A 19,258-nucleotide genomic window follows, 5' to 3' on the forward strand; every position below is an offset into this window, starting at 1 on the left:
GATCAGTGCACACACCATAGTCAGTTAGCCTGGGAATGTTTGACTCTGATAATGAGATTATGTTTTGAATTAATACTCTAAAAATTATGTTATGATTTATGATACAGTTTTGTAAATATGGCTTTAGTAATGTTTTAAAAGAAATTTTTAGTCGTGATTTTTGGGTCGTTACAGCTTCGCCCCTAAATAGCAATGTACTTTCAACCAATACAAACTTAAACAAATGTGCACTGCAGACACACCCTAACTTGTTTAATATTTATCAAGGTAACATAGATCAACAAAATCAATCACATTACACTTATGTAATGTTAGTGATAGAAATCACTAACAAGATATTACATTATTTTCTGGACATACACCTCAATAACTTGAATACAACACTTTTGGACGATTTTTTTAATGCAATGTACGATATGCTCCTATTAGATTTCTCATGCCTTTTTAATTTCCAATCTTCCTTACAAGTAAGAACTCCTTGAAGGTCATTACGGTTTATGGGGAGACGTTCATTAATTCATATCGTAGTCCTAATAGGTAGGTAATTGGGTTCATCAATGACAACGACCAACGCACTACATATATATAAATGATTTTGTTTACAGTAAATTAAATAAGTGGTATCCAACGACAACGACTATCACACTACATATAGAACATATGGATATGAGACAAAAGCAATTAAAAAGAATGGTTTTGGTACATAAAAGAAATGAGATATAAGAAATATAGTAATTGATTTTATTTCCTTGTTTCTTTGATACTGAAAATGGTTAAAGATTTATAATGGTAATATATTTTAGTTTTTTACATATTTAGTCATTTATTATTATTATGTTGTACGCATATGATTATTAAACTTGTTTTCCATGTTTAAAAATAACATTATGATCGACTACTATAGGTTTAGTTTGTCGATACATAATTTTTCTCAATAACTCAAGAACACACAATCTTGAATTTTGACAGGATTTATGGGTTTCAATCCATGACAAAACACACATTTGACAATATTTATAGCTTTAACACACATCGATTCTATAAAAAAACACATATACACACATCAATCTGTATAGGAACACACACACATACACACACATCGATTTGCACAAGAACAAACATATACATCGATTCCACAATAACACACACTACGATTGTCTAGATTTGTAACACAAGAACACACACACACACCCACAATGATTTGTAGGTTTTGTACCCTTAAAGCTTAATTTCTTGCACAAAGAACACACAGATTATGCCGGAACACAAATATAAAATCCACAATTAAAATCATTGTTTTCTTAGCATTTCAAGAGCTCGTTGGTGGATACTGAAATTGTGCTAGGGTTTCAAAGAGCACTACAACGGTTGAATTTTTTAAGGTCGGGGTTTGCTCTACTCTTGAGATTGAAATAAAAGAAGAGAAAGAGTTGTGAGCTTTTCTAAACTTTTGAAAACAAATCCATATTCGAGATTGAAAGGAAAGTAGAGCATACCTCATGAAGAACAAACCCAATGGAGAGAGAGAGAGAGAGAGAGAGAGAGAGAGAGAGAGAGAGAATGTGTTTTATGATGTGTCAAGAGCTTGCAAAAAAATCAATTTTATCGGTGGAGATGATCGGAATTTTATTGGAATTGTTAATGACGTTGGTAACCGTTTGTACCTATAACAATCGGTCGTAATAGTATTTTATGAACATGAAAACATGAAAAAGAATGACCATATATGTTAAAAAAAAAAAGCTACACACTTATACATAAAAAAACATTTATTTAGCTTTTTTATTCTCTGGTATAAAGAAAACCGGAAAAAAAAATTCGAATAAATAAGATAATGGAGAACCGGAAAAAGAAAATAATAAATAAAATAAATGGTTACGTCTTTACTTTTCCCCGTTGTTTTGAAAACCTAACACAGCCACATGTCGATTTTGGCGACCCCATAGCCATTGCTTCCTTGAGAGACGACCGCCTTCCTTGCTCCTCCGCCATCTGTCACTGTCCGTTGCTCCTCCCGTGTTTTGATTGATGCTCGCCGCCTTCCCTCTTTCTTGTAATTTTCTCAATTCTTTCCTCTCATTCCCCTTTACCTTCAAATTTGTTTTTCCCGCATTACGCCACTTCGAACATGTTTATGAGTTTATTATGGCCGAGCGTGCTCTATTCAACTGTGGATATGTGACTTGTGTTTTTGAATTGCTTTCATTTATTGTTTATTATGGCCGAACGTGCTCTATCCATCCATTTTCTACACACCTTGCTCTAACTCATAAGCTAAATGGCCCTCGATTGATCATAACATTAGCTCCATACCCATTTAGTAATAAGCTCAATCTTCTTGATTGATCATAACATGGTCTTGAACCCAACTAATTTCGTGTGAATTTTGGTTCTTGTTTAGTCTTGATATCATAAAAAATTTCGATCTGTATGCCTCCTTTCTTTTCGATAATGCCTTAAACATGTTTCACTAACACATAAAAGTACTAAATACCAAAAATTAAAGAAAATTAGAAAGAACTCGTAAAAGTTAAAACCACAGAAGACGATGAGATGAGATAGCAAATACAAAGACATCCACGGTTTAAAACTTAAAAGTATGGATGTATACAGCAAATTTAACCTCCTTTACCCATGTTAAAATTTGGTTTTAACATGTTGACTTTTCATGTTAATTTATGCAGTAGAAAGTAATAAAAGCAAATTTTAACCATATCATTCTGATGAACTACAAATGTTAAAAGCAAATTTAAAAAGATTGCATGAAGTTTAAGTTCACCTAAGGTACTGTACTATTACAGAAACATTATGGCAATTTTGCAACTCAATTTAACCTTTTTATCTTATTTTTTTCATTCAACCATAAATTTTTCAGATTTTTTTGTTCAAATTAACCATTTTGACTGGATATAACTGGTCAAAATGGTAATTTTGGAAAATTATCAGTAAACCTGACATAACATTTGGCAGGAAATCGGAATCAAGTTCAAGAGGGATTTTTGAAGATTACTATATTACCCTCTTTCTTTTAAGCAGTCGGGGGAGGCTGGAACAAGCTTCAAATTTCAAATCCTCCTCCATTAATGGCGTTGTTTTATACAGTATCCAAACGCCCCATCTTCTTGAACCCAACCCCTACCCTCCGCTTTTGCTCTGCCTCTTCACAGCCACCATCCGACAATGAAACTGCAGTCGCCACCGCCGTCTCCGTCCTCAAACACCATCGTTCCAAATCCCGATGGACCCACCTTCGTACGCTCTTCCCATCCGGTTTCGATCCTTCCCAATTTTCCCAAATCACCATTCAACTACGTAACACTCCTCACTTAGCTCTCCGTTTCTTCCTCTTCTCCATCCAACACTCCATGTGCCACCACTCCCTCTTATCCTACGCCACAATCATCCACACCCTCGCTCGTTCCCGCCAAAAATCCCATGCCCTAGCTCTGATTAAATCCGCGCTTCGTAAATTTCCTGATGCTAATACCGATTCGCCTTTAAGGACTCCACCTTTGATCTTCGAAACTTTGATTACGACTTACAGAACGTGTGATTCTGCACCTTTCGTGTTTGATTTACTGATCAAAGCATGCCTTCAATCCAAACGAATCAATCAGGCTATCGAGATTGTCCGGATGTTGCGCACTAAAGGTATATCCCCAATGATTAGCACTTGTAATTCTTTAATCATGTCAGTTTCTAAACACCACGGGAGCATTGCTGGATATGAAGTTTACAACGAACTTCTCGGATCCACTCGCCAATTTGGGGATCAAAAACTTGGTGTCAAAATCGTTGTTCCTAATGTACATACTTATAACATAATTATGCATTCTTTCTATAAAGACGGTTTAATTGAGAACTTAGAACAATTGTGGAGTGATATGATTGTGAACAAGTGCTTACCCAGTGCATACAGTTACAACATTTTAATGGCGGCTTATTGTGATAATGGAAGAATGGAGGAAGCCATGAGAGTGTGGGAAGAAATGAGAAACAAGGGTTTAAAACATGATGCCATGGCTTATAACACCATAATCGGTGGCCTTTGTGAAGCTGGAGAGGTTGATAAAGCTGAAGAATTCTTCAAAGAAATGGGATTGGATGGAGAAGAAAGTACTTGTGTCACTTATGAGCATTTGATAACAGGGTATTGTAAAACTGGGGATGTTGATTCTGCAATGCTTTTGTATAAGGATATGTGTAGGAAAGAGTTTACACCATTGGGGTCTACCATTGATGTGTTGATTAAGGAACTTTGTGAGAAGAATAAGGTTTCAGAAGCATTGAAGGTTTCAAGATTTGCAATGAAGAGAAACAATGTGGTTATGAAGGGTGAAAGTTATGAGCTTTTGATAAAGGGTTTGTGCAATGAGGGGAGGATGGATGAAGGTATGAAGCTTCAAGCAGAAATGGTGGGAAGAGGATATGAACCGAATTCGGGAATTTATTCTGCTTTTATTAATGGGTATGAGAAAGAAGGAAACAAGGAACAAGCAGCCAAATTGAAGATGGAACTTCAATCAATAAAATGAAATTTTACTATTTCTGTAATTTATATAATATATCTTTACATTAAGTTACAAAATAAAGTAAAATTAAGCAAAACAAAATTTCATGAAAGTTCTGCTGATTTGAAGTCTAAATCTGCTGCAAACACCATGTCCAAAAAAGGTTATTGAGCTAACCCATCTTGATTTACATTGTTTTATTATATTTAATTTTGCTTCATGTTTGCTTTTTCATGTTTTGATATCAATTTATTGAAAAAAGGCGTTGATTATGGTGGCATAAACCAAGGTACCAATTTATTGTGGAAACAAGCAACTATTTACTCTAATTTAAATTAAAAAAAAAAAAATGTTCTTTATGTGTGCAAGATTTTTACAATGGCATTGATGAAGTCTGGATATTTACATGCCCGAATATTTTGATTACATGCGTGTTAATAAATCACTTAAAAGATTGATGCGTCTGTAATTATCGTAATTGCTTAACAATTACAAGTTCAAAATATCATTTTCTTGCATGTTAATAAATCACTTGAAAGGTTATTGAGATAAAAATTTGTTTATTTTAGATGAAAAAAGGGTTAGTTTCATTTTCTGTGGTAAGTCATGTTAGTTATTAGCAAAAAAGGATCATGCTATATTGGAGTCTTTGCAGTTGATAATACTTTTGGTATTTGTAGGCAAATATTCTTTCTTAGGCCAAACTACTAAACAAGATAAGTGTTTTGTTCATATTGAAAGTACAACTACTAAACAAGATAAGTGTAGGTAAATGTGGTGCACAAGATTTTGCATGAAGTTCTAGAGAGAGGTGATTCTGCCCAAAATTACATTCAGGGATCTAGAAGAATGAAAATTGACAACTGTCTCTATCTTGATAATATAGTAAAAAATAGCAAAATATCTGGCAACATTACACTTAAAAAAGCTTTACAAAGCCACTCAAAACGATCAAAAAACACATGTCAATGAAACAACACAAGAAATACGGATCATTGGATTTGCCTCAAGACCTTCACAAGTGAGTTTTCTTTTTCCTCTCTCTATGATGGAATGGAATAAAAAATGAAAAATGAAAAAAAAAAAAAAAGGATTTAGCTTTAGCTTGAAGAAAGCCATCTTAGTTTTAGATTCCAAGAAGGGCCACACAATGCATCCATTAGATTTCCCATTTAAGGATTAATAAGATTTTTTTGAAAGTTTATTGTTTATATTTTGTTACAGCTTTGAAACGTTTAAACCAATGCATGAAATGTGGAAAGACTACACATTGCCTAATGCTATTCAAGAGACTCGTATGTTGCAGTGAAATTGGGTGCAATATTTCCATATGGAACTCGATGTTAATTTCTAAAGAAAAGATTTTTCGCGATATTATTTTTTGTAACAGTGGAGGGAAATCGCTTTTTGAAATTGTTGATTGTTTTTGGTGATTTTAATGAGGTACATGAGATTAGTGAGAAATCTACATCTTCCCATTGTCAAAATAGTGTTTTTAATACATTTATTTGGGATGGAGATCTATTTGATCTTCCAATGAGGTTAAAATGGTTTATATGGGCTAATAAACATGGGTCTAAAATGAGTAAATTATATCGGTTTATGGTTTCTAGGGATTTTGATGAGTATTGAAAAATCGTATTCTGTCATTATATAGTGGTTCTAAAAGAAAATATGGTTCTTGGCTTCGATCAGTGGGGTTTAAAAATCTCGTAGCCTTGGGATGGAATTCTTTAGGTCTAGATGTAATTTCTGATTCTACTCGCGTCTGATATTGCAATTTAATAATAAGGTCAAGTCTTTGGATTTTATGGTTAAATATTAGTGTTTGAAACGTAAAAGATAAAAAGAAGAGGTGACATTGTGAATCCAAATTATAATTCGTTTACATAAAAGATAAAATGCAACAACTTTCCTAGACGGTAACGACCTGATCATGATATATTGTTTCCTATGCGAAGGGTGTTGGAAAATAATGTACTTCATCTATGTATGCATATTAATAAATAGTTGGAATGTAAAAGAAATGAAAGAAATAAAAACATTATGTAAATTCTAATGATTTCATCGTCTTTATCAAGTGACCACATAGTGTACTTGATTATTGTTATTTTTAAATTCTGACATATAAAAGTCATATCTTGTATACGACATCATTCCATACTTGAGCATCCTATTCAAAGCACCCTCTATGTTAGGGGTGAACAAAAGTATCATTGGTACCAAACCGAACGGGTATCGATACTGATATCGTATAAGGTAAGTCAGTTTGATATTTGTCTCATCCAAATCTTAAAAATCCGTTCTCGGTAATTTCGGTATGGTACCATTGGTTAGGCTCAACATGGGAGGTTATCATTGTTTTTAGCGATTTTAGTTTGTGCAGAATTTTTCGTCATCTTTGAACAATCATAACTCTTTCATCCGATCTCAGAATAAGCTAATGTTTTTATGCATATTCTTATGTCTTGTCTACAATTTAGGATCTAGAATCTACTTAATTGGATAAGTATTGGCTGAGCTACATTGCCCTAAACAAGGGTTATTATTGTTAGTTTGTGCAAAAAAAATTCTTTTTGAATAACCATAATTCTCTCATATGAGCTTGGAATAAGCTGATTTTTTTGACATATTCTTCTTTATATTGGCTTTAAGTTAAGCTCTAGATCTACTTAGCAGATAAGTATTGACTAAGTTACAGAGTTTCAAACATGGCTTGCTGGTGCTTTTCAAATTCGGTATTAATGGATAATGGTACTGAAGTACCGGTAATTTGGGATTCGATATCTACCAAGCTCACTCCTAATCTATGCATAAGGGGTGATTTCATTACATAGGTATGTTGTAGAAGATATTAGCACCACAGTCACACAATGTCAAAAAGTAGTTATATGTCAATGTTTATATATTTATCTTAGACATTGTGGTGTTGAGAATATCATCATTGTATTGTGCCACAAAACATCTCAATCAACTTTGTTATATGTAGATTGCATTCATCTTACGATAACGTATTGATGGCATTGACAATATATAACACACCCTAGGGATGTACGCCTTGCTCATTTATTTTGACAAATAATGTCAAGTCATTCACATTTACTTAAAAGTACATGACGTAGCCTATACAAACTTTTTAAAACCATCCTATGGTTCCCAACTCTCTTTTTTGCCTACTTTGTAGGCAACATGCAAGATTTAGTTATATTCATTCCTAACAACCATTAGGAACATGGTTTCCTAGTATTTCTTTGAGGGGGGTATTACTGTTATGATCCGTAGGTGCAAGTAGTTTGAAAATGACAGAATTCTACAAATATTTTGACCATCAATCACAAGACTTAATGAGAGTAAAAACCGAAAAATGAAATTTTAACAATCAATAACAATTTTTAATAAGAATGAAACTGAAAACTAATATCGTATTCAAAATGATTTTTATTGCGCATCATATTGCTACGAGAATAACTCAAACTAATTCCAATTCCGTCTTAACTCTTAATGTGCGTAACTAATCTCCGATACACCTTTTTCCATATTGCAGCAATACACATGGAGGCTGTAAAACCTTTATTCACGATTTGGTTGGATAAACTCACTTTCAACAACATAATTGTGTAGCGGTGGTGCTTGAGATAAAATTGGCACCTTAATCCACTCACATAAACATGAAAAATTATGGAGTCCAAAGTGAGTGTCTTAAATGAACAACGAAATAAGCTCGAAAGGTATTTTCTATCCAAATAGCCCGAAATACAAGATTTCGAGATGTTTTATGTCACGTCTCATCAGAAAATACAACACTACGAAATTCATTAGCTTGACTCCGAATCGGACATAATAAACATTTCTAACACATTAAAAAAATTAGATCAATTACCTATATTTGAAAAAAAAAGTGATTATATTATCGATTATCCCAAAAGTAATTCCGCAAATTCTATTTCACTATATAAACTACGTTTAACATTAATAATAACTAGGGTTTGAACCATCCGCGCGATGCTGCGGAAATCTGATATGTTGAAAAACACAATGCGACATGGATAAAGTTTCGTAGGAGAAATTGTGAGACGGCTTTCAATATAGTTTAAAAATTCAAGTGTGTTTAGATCGTAACTATTTGTATACTTTTTTGGTTCACATTGCAAATAGTTATCCGTAAAGTGGAACGTAAAAGTATAACATATGATTTCGAACCAAATAATTATGTATGGAGGAGACAGACAAAAATAAATATTTGAAAGTGTATCTTGAATGTATTAATTTTATGATTTAATACCACAATAAATATCATAACAGCTTATAAGGTTTAAATAAAAAAGTAATATTAATAAAAATGAAAACTATAAAAACTATTATGTAATATCAAAATCGTAACTTAAAAACACAAATAAATTAACTTTAAAATTATGAAGGATAAAAACTGTTTAATCAAAAAATAAAAAATATTAGGTTAGAAAATATAAATATGAAAAATTTATTAACATAAACAAATTTGCTATCTTTATGAAAATGTTTATTCCACATCTTATATTATATTCTATAAAATATTAAAATGTATATCGGGACCTAGTCTTTTTTGGACTGAAATTATTAAAGCAAATGAACAATAATTATGTGAATGAAAGCGTAGTTGCGTGCGTTGTACGATGACTCATTTATTAAGCACACATAAAAGTATAAACAGATTTATGTATGAATAAAACGGCAAAAACTAAAAGTCGAAAGTGTATCTTGTTTAGTTAATACCACAAATAACAATTAATTAAGAAATTATAATAACAAAAGTAATATTAATACAAACGAAAACTATAGAAAATTATATAATGGATGAAAAACGTTACTTCAAAATATAATAAGGGATCACAAGTTGAAACTTACGAATACCAATAATTTATTTTTAATATTAAGAGGTATTAAAACTGTTAGACTAAAAATATTTGAAGGTAGAAAATGTAAATATATAAAAGTTACTATGTGCAAATTTAAAGTTTCTATTTTCAAAATCTTTATTTATTATATTGTATTAAAGGCTTTACAATTGAAAAAACTTCAAAAATGGTCCCTATGGTTTTTGAAAACATCAAGTTTAGTCTTTAATTTCAAAAAATCTCACAGATGGTCCCTGTGGTTTCAAAACTTTTAATGTTTAGTCCTTCCGTCTAACTTCGTCAGCTTTCTACCGTTAAGTGAGGGGCATTTTCATCATTTCAACACCCAAGGACCATTTATGAGGTTTTTTCTTATTTTAATTAAAAATAAAAAATAAAAGTTAATATGTAAAGGGTCCCACTCACTCACACACTCTCTTTCTCTCTCTCTCTCTCTCTCTCTCTCTCTCTCTCTCTCTCTCGGATGCTAATTGTGTCGCCATTTTCGAAGAGTAGAGATTAAATGGGGAGATTGAATCTCAGAAAATCTAATCTCAATTTTGTCACCAACACCTGGGTGTTGATTCGAATCACTTCCTGTTTTTCTTGATTTCTCGTTCTCCTTTTGGACAACAAATTCTTGAGGGTTTTTTTGATTCCACCAACACTTTGTAATCTGTCAATCTTTTTCTTCATTTTGTTTTTCTCTTTATTCTGTTAGGAGATTTTAGTTTCCATGTTAGTGATGTTGAGGAACAGATCCAGAGCTGTAACAAAACAATCACCGATCATGGCGGATCACCAAGCTTCGTCTCTTTCACCCCCTACTCCACAGAACCCGACCCGATCTATTTCATCTTTTCTTGGTTCTCCAAGGTTCTTCAATGGTGGATTCTTGCCTAAAAATCTTTCACCGACCTCCATTCTTGACACCAACAAACAGTTAATCAATTTTCCCAGCAACCCATTTGGATTCAGTAAAAACCCAGAAAAACCCACAAATGTCGTTGAAAAAAAACACCCATCTGAGAAAGTTGGTTCTGAAGGAATTGCAATTTCTCTTGTTCTCATTCAAGAAAACTCTAATGACAATATTTGTAAACCTAGTACAACTAGCCAAAAAGTTCTGCTTGGATCAAAGTTAAAAATTAAAATCCCAGACCCATTTCCAAACGGGTCACTCGAATCACCCGGTGATTTTGGGATCAAGACCCGAAATTCTCAGTTTTCACCGGTCCAACTCCAACTGGATTTGGATCGCCAAGATTTTTTACAGGTCCTTTGTCTTTGAAGGTTTAGGTTTTAGAAAAATCCCAAATCAATCCCCACTGGAATTGAATCAATAAAAATCCCAAAAGTCGATGGTTTCAGAATTGATGCTTTAATCGAGTTTCCAGCACACCGAAGACGAAAGCGAACATCCCTGATTTTGTTACCAGTGCTTCAATAGGATTTATAGAAGTTGATGCTTTAATAGGGTTTCAGAACTCGATGATTTATATGGAAGGAATCTGATCTCTTATTACTGCTGCATTCTCTAGATCTAAGAGTTGGAATCAGCTCTGGTGACGGGAGGAGAGTGCAGGTGTCGACTGGTGGTGATAAGTGGTGTAAAGCTTGATTGTGTAGACTGTGATGGGGATGGTGATGAACACATTACAACATGTGAGGTTAGAGGGTAAGGGGCGACAATGGTGCTCTATTTTCTAGTGGTGGTGTAGACTACCGATTGTGGTGGTGGTTAAGTATGATGGTTTCAATAAATTTGAAGGTTTTGGTTCTGATCTGATTTTTGAATTTTAGTTTAAGGTTTGATTTCCAGGTTTTGTTTTGATTTGAGATTTGAATTTCATTCAGATTTGATGTCGTTGGTTAGTTTTGGTGGTTTACCAGTGGTTAGTGATAACTGTTGTTAGAGGTGGAAAGGAAAGTCGACTAGTGGTTGATTTCAGGTGGTGGTTTTGCATATTTCCAGTGGTGGTGGTGATTAAGTTTTCTTCACCATAAGAGAGAGAGAGAGAGAGAGAGAGAGAGAGAGAGTGTGTGAGAGACCCTTTAATATTAAATAATTATATTTTTTCTTTTTTTTTTATAAAAAAAATAAAGCAAATCTTCATAAATGGTCCATGTGTCAGTGAAATGACATAAATACCCTCTACTTAACGGCCAAAAGCTAACGCAGTTAACGAAAATGACCATTTGTTAAAAGTTTTGAAACCACATGGACCATCTGTAAGGTTTTTTGAACTTAGGAACTAAACTTGATATTTTCGAAAACCACAAGAACTATTTTTGAAGTTTTGTCCTTTACAATTTAATTATGATTTGGAATTAGCTTTTTTAATTCTGTAAAAAAACAATATGAAATGGATTTGTGAATAGAGCGAAAGAAAGAGAACATCACGTGACGGCTATCCAACGGCCAAAATGAGTGTATGATATGACTATCCAATGGGCAGGAATCAAAGTTGAAATGAATAGTAGATATGTGAGGAAAACTCTTTTTGGTAACTAATATATACTATATACTATAGTGGGAGTTGGTATCCTTTTTGTCAACATCGCGTAGTGGCTAGTGTATTAACCTCCATTTGTAGGTGTTGTCGCTATTTATGACTAGATATATAAAATATCGAACGCAAGAAAAACGAGGTTTTATCGGGACTGCAAATTTAGAGTTGTGTGATAGGAAAATCATAATGATTTTTCTTTTTAATTGACAGTGAGATTCCGAAGGTCTGATGATCGGGCCTTGTAACATATCAATTCGGGAACAAATCTTCTACCCTAATAAATGAAAATGTGGCAATAAATGAAAATGTTATTGAGACTTGTTATTCTCTCATTTATTTGGCCACATGTCATTTTGTTATAATTTTGAAATATATTTATTTTTCACTTGTCAATTACTTCATTATTCATTTCCACTATATCATTAATTTAGTTTTCATAAATTAAACCTACTATAATAATTATTAATTTCAAATTTGAAATTTTAATTTCAATTTCAAATAAATTTACACTTTAAATATTTGTATTTTAACATTTTATTATAATAACTCGTTTAGTACACGGGTCGAACAATTAAACACATAATTTTAATTAATTAATTTTTTGCACGTTTTTTTCTCATAATTTTCACTTATTTCATATTTCAAATTCAAAATAATTTTTTCATCTAATCGCTCATGTTTAACATTATGTTTTAATTAACCCGTATAATATACGGGTTTCACAACTAGTCGTTAATACTTAAAAGGGCATAACGTTTTATTATATATGGTTGGGTTAGGTTATAATCTGGGTGAACAATTATTGTGTGGACGTATGGATAATGTTATTTTATGAAAATTACTAAGAGAATATGTTGTTTAGTAATATGAATATGTTCAATCTCACAGAACTATTGTTATTTTAATGAATTCTCACCAACTCTAATTTATTTTTGTTCTCATGCATCGTTTTTTATTTATTTTAATTCTTACAGAATACGACTCAATAAACATCCTGATAACATTCTGACAGAATGAGAATAATTAAAAAAAAGTGTATAATAACTTTATAGACTATTTAATTAGTGAAAATGCTTAATAATTAAAATAACTATATAAGATTGAACGTATTCATATTATCAAACAACATATTTTCTTTGTCATTCTCACATAATAGCATTATCCACACGTCCACACAATAGATGTCAATCCACATAATATTGAAAATGCTTAATAATTACAATAATAGTAGCGGCCTATAAAATAAATGATCAAAAATAAAATTATAATTATATTATTATGAGTGTCGCCTTTTAAACTAGGTTTAGTCTAACACAAAAAACTATGTAATAAAAACTTTCTAAATTTTTTTTAACACTAACCAAAATATATTTTAGGCTGACCGTTGACCTTATATGGCACCAGACTTTTCTTACGGATCATAAGTATTTTTTTTTTAAGGACGACTAGTTTAAGTAATCATTTTATAAGGGAAAAAAACATTATTTTCATAATCGATTCATCAAATTTGTATGTATTTGAGCATGCAAACCCTCGTGGCCTCTTGTATAATTCGAGCATTACTAACTATTTAAATTTTTATTTGATTTTGACTCTCTTTATAATATTAGCATGTAATTACGTATTATACAAATATTATATTAAAGGACAAAAATTTAATCATGACAAATGTGAAGTTGTACATTTATAACCAACATTTGATGCATTTTCAAAAGATCATTAATTGATAGTGGAATGTCATATTACTATTGATGTGAGACAAAAAATTGTCTAAAAATTTTGTACATTTCAAAGATTTATGTACATATAAATAATATTATATTTGTGAGGTGTTTAAGTCTAAGTTAGATAATGGTAGAGATAAACCTATCATTACCTACTTAGAATACGTAGAGAGTATCTCATGGAAATGTTATGTATTGTATAAAAGCTATTCAAGTGTCATGGTCCTTTCACTCCTACTTCTATTGCACTTTTTGAGGGGATAAAATTAGAAGCGTCTCTATATCAATATAAAGTAGTTTACAATGGGTCAGAAAAATACCAAGTGACAAGTGCAGTACCATATCAATTTATTATTAAGTTAAATGAGAGAACATGCACTTGTAGGACTTAGAGATTACAAGATTGACGTGTACACATAATGTTTGTGCTATTTTGGATAAAATTTAAAATGTAAATAATGTTCCAAATGTCGAGGAGTGGGTGCATCCCTCCTATAGGATGTAAACATGGGCTCCCATGTAATTTAACACAATTACATAATTAATGGTTATACCATGTGGGCTGTGGCCAAAACATAATTACATAATTAATGGTTATACCATGTGGCCAAAAAATATAGTGAATTCACTTTCACTCCTCTTGAACTCACACACATGTTTGTATTTCAACTATCATTGCAATGTTTTATTTCATTTACTAACCAAAAAGTAATTATGTATGTAGGGAGGCCAAAAAAAAAGATGGGTGTCAATGAAACAAGAGCCAAGCAAGAAAGTTGTGTTAGGTATGAAGAAACGATAAATAAAACAGATTTAAGAACTACGTCCACTGTCGAACCAGAGAGAGAGAGAGAGAGAGATTTTATTCCACACATGCTTTTCTGCTACAATGTTACAGATACACCCTTTCATAAATATATAAACGAGAAAATCTGACCTAAACCTTAAAGGCCAAGCCTGACTGAAAGAAAAAAAAATACAAAAAGAGCCCAAAAACTTTCAGTCTTTAAAATTGTAGATCTGATGATAAGTCTCCATATCTAACAATCTCCCACTTGGAGGCTTGATCATCATTCAACTGCCAACCAAGTTTGTATCCTCTGGAACACTTCTCTCTCTCTCTCTCTCTCTCTCTATATATATATATATATATATATATATATATATATATATATATATATATATATATATCTCTCTCCCTAGTCCCTACCTCCTCTTCAAGTTCTTGGAAGCCTAGTTGAAGCCATGCACAACTTCAACTTATCAATTGGTACCACATTAGTAAACATATCAGTTGGATTCTTCGTACCAAGGATTTTCTTCAGATTTAGTGTACCATCAGTTATCAGTTCTCGTATGAAATGAATAATGATATCACATCTTTATATGTTTCATTCAACTGTGAAACATCGGATTTTTCGTGAGATGCACTGCACTTTGATTGTCACAATGGAGAACACAGTTTTCTTGTTTTATTCCCAATTCTGACAGAAAATTCTTCAACCATATCAACTATTTGCTTGCTTCTGCAAACTATATATTATGTCTTCGTAGTTGAAAGGGCAACACTTTTATGAAGTCTGGACATCCAAGTCATGGATGTACCTCCGATGTGAAAACATACCTAGTAGTGTTTTTTCCTAAATCCGCACATCCCCCTAAATCAGCATCATCGAATCCTTCCAAAACCACTTTATTTTTGTTGAAACATAGAGCGACTTCAAAAGTACCTTTCAAGTAACATAGCATCCACTTAACCCCTTCCCAATACTCTTTAACAGGATTTGACATTAATCAGCTCACAACTCCCACTGCATGTGTAATGTTCGGTCTGATGCACACCATAACATACATCAAGCTTCCAACTGTTGATATATACTGGATTTTGGCCATTTCTTCTCTGCCTTTATCCGTCTTTGGGGACTTTTTGTTGGAAACTTTTATCTAACTTCCCAAAGGTGTACTTTTTGGTTTTGCAGCAGTCATGTTGAAATTTTCTAGAATCTTTATGATATACTTCTACTATGAAAGCTTCACATTTCCCACAACTGTATCTCTAACTATGCGCATCCCAAGAATTTGTTTAGCAACTCCCAAGTCCTTCATCTTGAACTCTCTTGAGAGCTACTACTTCATTATGTTGATTTCATGTATGGTTGATCCAACAACCAATATATCATCAACATATAATAAAAGAATAATGTAAGAGGACCTGAACTTCACAACAATGGTCCATCTCACATCTCTTGTACCCATTTTTCTACATGAAGCTATCGAATTGTAAATACCACTGCCTTGGGGTTGTTTTCAGTCCAAATAAACTCTTCTTCAATTTACATACCAAATTCTCCTGATCATTTACCAGGAAACCTTTGTTGGATTAGTGTCTAAGTCCATAACTATTTTGGTATGTACTTGACCTGATGGTGCATGGTCCTTTTGGGTTGCCTTCACCAAAGCAACTTGATTGGAGAAATAAATAGAGAGAGAGGTTATTATGATTTATTAATATGTTATAAGAATAATATATTAAAGGAGAAATCATATTTGTTTAATTAATATTGGTCAATAATTAATTTTGTGATCAAGTGTAATTAATTAAACTAGAGGGGCTGAATTGTAATTATGTGATAGTTACAAAATAAGGTAAGGATTATCTTAAATATAGGGTGAACGAATTTAAGGAGATAATGCCTTAGAATTCGACTAGGATAAGGGTTTCTAAGACTTATCTTATGGTTGCTTGGTGGGCAAGCAACTAGATAAGGATAAGGACTAAAACCCTAATTTTTACACCTATATAAACCCCCTAAGCCTCATGAATTCGTCCAACCCTTCCCAAGAAGTCCTAGAGACGAATTCTAACACCTCTCCTCTTTCTTTATACCTTCTCCACTTGCTTATGGTGTTTGTAAGCCATTAGAGGAGTGACACTTGTGACTCCAAGCCTTCCAAAGTCAATTCAAGGAGGATTTGGGATTGTTATTGCTACATAACAATCAAGGTAATATCATAAACCTAATTATATGTTAATATTGATTTCCATATTCTAGAATTAGGGTTTATAGTCTTGGATTCAAAGCATGTACAATAGAGAAACCTAGATCCAAGCATTAGGGTTTGTATGAGCACATAGGATGTCTTATGACCAAAACCCATCAGTGGTATCAGAGCCTAGCTTGGTTTCAATTGTATTGATGCATTGTATAACTGGAAAATTCGTTTTTTGGGTTTCTGGAGGCTGGACTCACCGAGTCCATGGCTGAACTCGCCGAGTCCATGCAGACTCGATGAGTCCAAGCTTGACTCGACGAGTCAACTCGTCAGATGGAGGGTATTTCGCGATCTCTTGCTGTTTTTGCTTATGGATAGTTACCTTATCATATTAGATCAATATAAATCCGATTTTTTGATATATATATATATATATATATATATATATATATGACTATATTTTTGATCTAATGGAAGATATTTATCAATTAATAAGATAATTGTTTCCTTATGTGATAATTGATTAATTATTTTGACTAAATTGATAAATTGTTTTGCAAAAATCATTATGTAAATCAAATATGGATAATTATGTGATTAAATGTTAATTTGAATTATTTGTTATTTGATCCTTGTTGTTATGAAAAGTTTCATATTTTGCCCTTTAGGTTTTATAGTTTAAATTTGAACCCAAAAGTTTTGTTGTTTTGAAATTTAAATAGTTAAAACCCTAATGTTTTGAAAAAGGTTTCAAAAACTTTCCCTCAAGTTTTGGAATTTAAATTTTGATTAATAGTTTAATTTTGATGTATATTTAAATTCTAAACCCCAATGTATTGAAATGTTTCAAAACTTGCCCTCAAGTTTTGGAATTTAAAAGTTGATTAAAAGTTTAATTAGGAATGTTAAATTCTAAAACTCTAGTATAGTTTTGAAAAAGTTCAAATCTCACCCTTATGGTTTTATTAATTAATTAAGGTGTATAATTAAAAGAGGCTTAATAAATCCATAAAGTTTTGGTTTACAATTTAATTGAATTAAAGGTATAATTGTTAAATTTGACCACCTAATATTTTAAAAGTATAAAATACACCCTATACTATATATAACATTAAAAGTCTAACATTATATATATGTATGAGTAAAAGTCAGTCTTACCGTTAATATGCCTCATTCACGAAGTTGGTCTATAAGGGGTGTTTAAGGAAATTGCCTATAAAATGGCGATTGAATGGGTATCCACTCTTATCCACCGCACTCTTGACTAGTGGAGGGTCATTAGCCGAACGGGTAGGATAGGAAGAAACCTTCCATTATAAGTATAATGAAGTATAAAAGTAACTAAGTATAATGAAGTATAAAAGGAACAAGAGATCATACTTCACTTCCTCCTCCTCCTCCAATTATTCTCCCTAACCCACAAGTTCAAAGGCTTGAAAAGTTCAAGATCACTCAAGCCCTTTTGGCAAGTAAACATAAAGAAGGAAAGTCGGTGTGTGCACACGTCCTAGGGATGAAGTCACACATTGATAGGTTAAGAATGTTGGGATCCGTTGTATGTAAGGAAATGGCTGTTGATTGGGTTTTTCAGTCACTTCCTAACTCATATAGTGAGTTCGTAAGAGAGTATTATATGATGAACTACGACGTGACCCTTATAGATCTCACCTATATGCTTATTGCTGCTGAATCAGCAATGATTTGGCGCAATAGAAAAGCAAAGTTGATTGGTGAATCTGCCTTCGAGACCTCTATGGATATAGACAATGGCAACGAAAGACATGCTATGATCGAAAAGTTTGATCACAAGAGAAAGGCAATGTCTGAAGTAGTTCCATGTCATGTTCCAAAAGAGTCAATTTGCTTTTATTGCCAAGAGAAAGGGCATTGGAGACAAAGTTGCCCCATTTACCTAAGAGATCTAAGAGATGGGAGAGTCGAAACGTATGGCTCTTATATAGGTAAAATCCATTGACTAACTCTTTTAAGCTTCATTCTAGATTATTAATACATAATGTGATAAGATTACAATTGATGTTTTTTAGGATCGAAGAAAAGAAACGAAGCTTAAGGGAAGAAGTGAGCAGAATCTAACCGTGTGAGGAATGGATTTCGATCGCATTTCTCGAAGATTAGATTCTTGAGCTACTACTTAGAGTTACAATTAGATTGCTAAGAAAGATGTATTAGCATAAGTTTTTCAATGAATTGCATTGTAAGGACAAATTTTTTCCGCAATAAAATAAATTTTGATTTTAAATTTTATTCATTTATCCTTGCAATGGCGTGTATGAAAAAATTGATGTTAAAATGTTTCTATAATGGATTTGGTTCTTATTATGGAATGTCAAGAATTTACCAAATAGGGAGAGTTTCTCATCGCCCAAGTTTCAATTGGACAGAAATTTGGAATCATGCAACTTGGTTGCACGATGATTGAGAAATTTCATATTTGGAAATTAGACAAATTCATTGACAAAGTGTCAAGTGAAGGACTTGGAGATCGAATACACAAAGTTGCGTGTTGATCAGGTCCACCATAAGAGTAATAATGATATTCGTCATGATTCACTAAAGGTTTAGTAAATATGATTATACTTACAAGATTAAGTGTAATTATGAATTGATTGAAAAAGTTTAAA

At 32.5% G+C, this 19,258-nt stretch overlaps 1 protein-coding gene and 1 pseudogene across 1 annotated transcript; both read left to right on the plus strand.

Moving 5' to 3' along the window:
* The first annotated feature begins 1,896 nt into the window (after nucleotides 1-1,896).
* Nucleotides 1,897-4,623, plus strand: LOC111882157 (pentatricopeptide repeat-containing protein At2g15980). The gene is made up of 2 exons (XM_023878521.3): nucleotides 1,897-2,053; nucleotides 2,971-4,623. Exon 2 carries the CDS (start codon nucleotides 3,084-3,086, stop codon nucleotides 4,533-4,535), a length of 1,452 nt encoding a protein of 483 aa, XP_023734289.1. The 5' UTR covers nucleotides 1,897-2,053; nucleotides 2,971-3,083; the 3' UTR covers nucleotides 4,536-4,623.
* Nucleotides 4,624-9,840: 5,217 nt separating this feature from the next.
* Nucleotides 9,841-10,684, plus strand: LOC111882647 (protein MARD1-like; annotated as a pseudogene).
* Nucleotides 10,685-19,258: the final 8,574 nt, after the last annotated feature.

The sequence above is a fragment of the Lactuca sativa genome, chromosome 1 (assembly GCF_002870075.4).
Source record: "Lactuca sativa cultivar Salinas chromosome 1, Lsat_Salinas_v11, whole genome shotgun sequence".
Classification (NCBI taxonomy): domain Eukaryota; kingdom Viridiplantae; phylum Streptophyta; class Magnoliopsida; order Asterales; family Asteraceae; genus Lactuca; species Lactuca sativa.